Here is a 6,064-nt window from a genome sequence, read left to right as displayed (position 1 = left end):
GCCTATTATCCCAATCGTTACATGGCAAAACTCTGGGTACACCCTGGACAGATTTATAATCTGTTGCAGGGCTAACACATAGAGACAGAAAAACATTCATGCAGGAGTGCCCAGAGAAAACCCACACATACATGGGGAGAAGATGCAAACTTCACACAGAAAGGCTTACCCTATTCCTGTGTATTTTTTTCACCTCCTTTTATAATCTCTGTCTTTTCAGGTGCATGTTTATCTTACATCTCAATGTATCACTACTCAGCTGGTGTAGTCATTAAAAGAAGCAAGACAGGCACTGGTTTCAGTTCAGGGCAGAAGTTTCAACGGGTTAAGGTGAAGGGGAACAGGATCTCCACCGTGATTGAAAAAAGTAATTGCAACAATGGTTGATACATTAAAGGAAGAAACTACTACTCCTCTAAGATATTGTAACTGTGATTGAAAAGAGGCAAACAAAGGATGTTAGATGGAACGACTGAGCAAGAAGGTATGTGGCGCATATCTCAGTTAGGTGTATATATTACAGCTTATGACGTAGTCATGGTAATGAATTATTCAACAATTAAAACAAACTGAAAAACTACACAATCATTTATTGTTAAATCCAATTATCAACCATTCAAGCACATTAATGCATTAGTAATGATTTTCTAATTGTATCTAAGTCATGCTAATGCTAATTAAATATGCTTGGGTTTAGGACTGCTAGTCAGTCAAAACAAGCAATCTAAAGACATCCTATCAGCCTACGGGGAATTGTAGTGCCCATTTTTCACATTTTATAAATGAAATGATTAATTGATCTATCAAAATATAATAAGCAAATGATTAATTGCTAATGAAAATAATGATTAGCTGGTCTAAATGAGATTGCAGAGCCCCCCTCCAGCATGGCTTGCTAAGAATTAACTGACAAACTTCAGAAGTTTCATCTGAGATGATTGGTTTGATGGCAAAGACTTCCAAAAAAAATTGATTAGAAAATAAACAATAATACACTATTAATTTATAGATAGTAATGTAGAAGGGCCCATGGATGTAGTGCCCCCACATACAGGTACAATAAGGTTCTGTGGTAACAAAACCCACCTGAGAGGGCTGGTCAAGCTCAAGATTACTGGCAAACATAAGAGGAGACAGGTGCAAATCATATTAGGAACACAGCAAAGACAAAGGGGGCCAAGAATAGACTTGTGTACAATCAGCTGACCAAATAAGGGGCCATGGAGGCTGTCATTAGCTTTCATTAGGGAACTATAGCCCTGGTGATCATACATAATGCGATGCTATGTCATGACTCTCACTGATCACTGATAACACCAGCCAACAGAAACAATGTCTCTCTTTTCCTCCCTCTCACTCGCTCTCTCTCCTCCTTACTATCTATTCCTGTAGACTTCGATCGCTTTCTGTGGCCATCCCGCATCCTCCGACCCTCAGTTCGCTAAATGAAATGGAGAATGACAAGAGCTCAGCCTGAGATTAATGACAGCATCAGGCTGACCAACCAGTATACAGACTTGATAGGTGCTTTGTACTGAAAAACCACATCCACTCATCAGTGTGATCAGTTATATAACCCTTGATCTTTAATGTAAGTGAAGCTGTACATGTATCTACTGTAAAAAATACAAAAATGTTGAAATACGGTCCAAGAAACAGACAAATACAATATTGTCACCATAAGCAAGGCAAGATTAAGCTTTTGAGACTGAAATCCTAAAACATGGGAAGCATCTTTAGAGTTAAATACAAGGGAAGATTTCTATAGTAGGATACTCATCAGCATATATACAGCCTCAGGGTTAAATCCATATATATTCCATCAGACGGGGTCTAAAACAAGGAGTCCCATACAACTTCCTCTTCAAAGCCTAAATCAGACATGACTCAAATGACTAAAAGAAAGCATCTCACCTAATTTATCAATAGTGGTGATCAGGTCGGACGGAACGAAAGAGTCGAGGTCAGCATCCAGGATTCCTAAAGGGTCTAACTGAGCAACATGGTGACCACGGATCTAAACAGAGAGACAGATGGAAATGTGCAGTGGGGGTGAAGAAAGGATAGAGAATTAGATTTTAAAAACTAAATGAGAGAATCTGACAGGCAGAAAAAAACAATAAGCAATTTGGTTTCCATCATCAAACTGAGTATGAACAGCTGGAGAATAAGCTAACACTCAGTTATAGGTCAACCTTTCAGAGAAAAGATACTCCTGGGAGAGCTTTTATGTCTGTGTACACACGCAGACATAAACATTTCCACCAGGACTGCAACAAGCTGGGAATAAAAATGACGCCTTTGCCAAAAGACTGAATTTAATAAATCCCTTGGATAGTTCCTTGAATTAATTAGAGGGCGAGTGGAAATGTTACCACCTGCTTTGTTTAAGTAGTCTCTTTGATTTTTCCATTTTCAAAAAGCAGTCAGGGTAAGTAGGTTGGAGTTAATCTTGCAATTTGCATAACCTCGTGCAGTGACAAACAAGTTGTATATTCCTTTTAATACAAGGACACGCACAAACAGCTTTCTTTGCCAATTGCATCTGCTTCTCCAAGTCCAAGCGGAGTCTGTTTGATGTATTTTTCACATACTCGTCAGAGATGCAAATAGTCAGTTGCAGCTCGAGATGGATGACATCTTAATTCCATACACAGACATTGCCTTAAGATTTAAATGGATGGCTATGAGATGTGACTTAATTATATCATAAATCAGCATCACATCAAAATTAAATGTCTGTATATCTATATGTGTGTGTGTGTGTGTGTGTGTGTGTGTGTGTGTGTGTGTGTGTGTGTGTGTTATCCTCACAGCTGTGCCAGGTGAGTGTGGCCTACCTGGTAAGCTCTAATGAGGGTGTGCACAGCCAGGTGGTCCTCCACCACTTTCTCTGCCACGTCTAGTGAGTGGGACAACACTCGGCCCTGCAGCAGAGCAGAGGGCCGTCTCTCATCCGCCTCGCCAGATGGACCGGAGGCCTGGATGTTACGGAAGAAACTGTCCCAAGACTACAGCAGAGAGACAGACAGATCCATCAAAGGAACGCTGGTATATGTAACATGATTATTCAGTGACTAGTGAATGCTTGGACACGGGTGACAGAATAGGGAAAAGCTGGATGAGAATCCAGGACAACGCAACTACATCAGATGCCCAAGGCAGCTGAACTAAGAATAACATAATTTAACAAGAAAAACCTTAGTAAGGTCAGGGATATTCAGCTGTATTTCAGAACCAGCACTGGCACCAGCTTGCAATTTGAGTAACTTCTGCACAAATTCTCTAGGTGTCATAGTTTTCTCTTTAAATTTTCATTTATGGAAAGGTATATTCAACCGACCTTTTTCTGTGTAACTTAAGATGCAGTTTATGCTACACATTGTTACCTCGTGGACGTTTTTATGGTCATCCAGCCATGCCAAATACATCTCCTCCACATAGCTGGAGTTGCTGACCACTGCTGGAAGAGGATCAGTCCTAGAGGAGCAGCCTCTCTTTGGATGAGCCCAGCAGCGCCAGGTCAGCCCTCCTGCACGCCATCGAAGGAAGGGGCTCCCTCCACCTTTCAGCACACCAGCTAATACCCGAAACTGACTCATCTAAAAAAAAAAAAACCCCAAAAAAACCCTAAGGTTAACACTAAAAGGTTAAGACAGACATACCACGCAGGAATGTGAACAGAGATGAATTTTTTACCGCAAACGGAATGGGACATTTTTGTAAAAATCCCAGCTAGAGTGATACTCATCTGTGTTTGGGAAAAGCGCAAATCACACCTAAAGGGACTGTGTTTGCAACACAGGGTGGCTTTAACAGTTTGCACTGAGTTTCACTAAGATCAGCCTGAAGGAACAGTCCGTTTCTGCGTAGAACGTGTGCAGCTGCAAAACGCGAACAGCCCGTATGACGCTCCACTAAGTGCTGCAGTATGTGACCGACTGCTACATTCTTCCTCACCTTTTTCCTGCATGATCTTTTTTGTTTCCTTCACTCAACATCGCAGGCATCAGTATCAAAACATTTTATATTTCATTCTGCGACTGTTCCACTTTCGGACCTCTAATCCCTCACCAAAATAAATCCTCATAATCTCCGCTCGTCCCTGATACTGCTCAAGCGCAACACGGAACAAAAATATACAGGGTTAAAATGTCGCCTGCCTTTTATTTCTATAAAGTGCCTTTACCTTAGACTGCACTGTTGTTTGGCTTTACTGTCATCGCCGAGAGGTGCAAGTGGGACAGGTATCAATGAAGGTGACACAGATCCGAGGACAAGAGCAGCTGCTCGGCACGCCCCCTCGGTGTCAGGTGACGCTTCTCCGCACAGAGGCAACTTGCTGCACCCAAAGGTACCTAGGTAGCGACCTAAAATATCTGTTCATACAGAGGATTTAAAAAAGATCATTAAAAACAAATAGATGTAATCAAATAAACATATATAGCATATATATATAGCAACCCTATTAGTTCTTGTGTTTGTGCTGTGAACTCAATTTTATAATCAGAGAACTTTCCTCAATCCTGTCACTTCAGGCACACGGTTAACATCCACCCAAGTAATTTTTCTTTCTAAGATGCATCACACATATGTCAGTGTTAATTACATAAACCAATTAAAGTTTTATAAAGGCTGAACACGAGTCATTTGATCAAGGGCTTTCAGATTGATGGGCTTCTACCTTGAGTGGGTTAAACAATAAAATAATTGGCCCTCCTTCCCACCCCTTCTCCCTCCCTCCACCCTCTTTCCTTCCCCATTTCTAACCCCGCTCTCGTCCTCATCTGGATTTTCATCTTTCATACTTGCTGCCACAGAAGGAACAGTATTATCAATCATGACAAACACACCACTGACAGGGGGATAATGGAGTGAGCACTAGTCGCAAGAGGATCAAGCAGACAGAACAGGGTAGGTCTAAATATCAGAGCATCGCTAATTACAGCATCCCCGTTTTCTTGTTTTAAGCTCCTTTTAATGACACGAAAATGTCTGTTTCTTAACACACTTCATATAACAATGTATCAATAATTCTCAGCCAGCAATAAGGCTCAGTGTCTCCTGAGAGTGTTTTCCTTTTTTCTATTATTTGCTTTTGCTTAACATTTGAGTTTGCTGCTGCTCTGCAGGTGACCCGGACTTTGCAGGGTCAGGCAATTATGAACTGAAATGCCATTTTGTTGCAGTGACTTTGCCGTCTGACGGAGATTGAGTGAAGACCAGTTGCTTTTTGGCACGTTATTATTAATGTTCATTGATGAAACGACCTGTGCCGCTGGGTAACATTACAAGCTCGATGTTAAATAACTTCCTGTTTAGAATGATTACATCACTACACTGGGCAAAACCGGAGCGGCTGTCTGTGTCTGCAGTGGTGAAAATCAGAAAGGAGTGAATATTCCATAAACACCCATTTCTAGTGATATATAAAGATTAATTAAAAAAGGGAAAAGAGAAGAAAACAAAACAGTCTTAATATATCATCATTTCTGTTGACTAAGGTTATTCATTTGCAGGATCAGCCTGCCAAATTCAGTCAATGTTTAGTGTTGTTTGATTAAATCCAGCAGGCACCAGCAACCTGAATAATGTTCACATCCAGGTAACCCACGCTCACATCGACAGTTAGATCTGCTTAACCAAATTAACTTTATGCGTGAGTCCGCAGCTTGTTTGGTCAATGCAGGGCTCAGTACAAAGAGCAGAAGAAGCAGATAATGTGTAATCCACTTACCTCAGCCAAGCCTACACACCATTTATGGAAGTCCACGTCATGAGGTTATTTAGGAGCCCTAATTCATCTAATACAGCATGTTTGAAGGCGGAATTTAATTTTTCTGAAAGCCCTAGGTACACGTGCTATCACAAAAATCAATCAGATGATTAAATAATGTATGATTTCATGAAATTAAGTGACAGTGAAGTGCAGTGCCAAGACACTGTTCCAAACTGGACGAAGCCCCGAGATTGCAGCAAAATCTGTTATTTTTTATGGATAATTACATTACACTGATGTATAGAAACTACATAATGTTACACTACAGAACGACCTCTTTAAAGA

General features: G+C 40.8%; 1 protein-coding gene across 1 annotated transcript in view; it reads right to left on the bottom strand.

The window, feature by feature from the left end:
- The window catches only part of ogdhl (oxoglutarate dehydrogenase L), a 19,070-nt gene extending 14,357 nt beyond the window's left edge, over positions 1-4,713 (bottom strand). The window contains exons 1-4 of the mRNA XM_005913992.3: positions 4,190-4,713; positions 3,390-3,602; positions 2,841-3,011; positions 1,915-2,017 (exon numbers count right to left, since the gene is read on the bottom strand). Of these exons, the coding sequence (XP_005914054.1) occupies positions 1,915-2,017; positions 2,841-3,011; positions 3,390-3,602 (487 nt within the window). The 5' untranslated portion in view covers positions 4,190-4,713. The remainder of the gene's footprint in view (positions 1-1,914; positions 2,018-2,840; positions 3,012-3,389; positions 3,603-4,189) is intronic.
- Positions 4,714-6,064: the final 1,351 nt, after the last annotated feature.

The sequence above is a fragment of the Haplochromis burtoni genome, unplaced genomic scaffold (assembly GCF_018398535.1).
Source record: "Haplochromis burtoni strain Fernald_Lab_line unplaced genomic scaffold, NCSU_Asbu1 Contig_7, whole genome shotgun sequence".
Lineage (NCBI taxonomy): Eukaryota > Metazoa > Chordata > Actinopteri > Cichliformes > Cichlidae > Haplochromis > Haplochromis burtoni.
The sequence above is the reverse complement of the archived record's forward strand: the minus strand, read 5'-3'. Positions and strand labels throughout refer to the sequence as shown.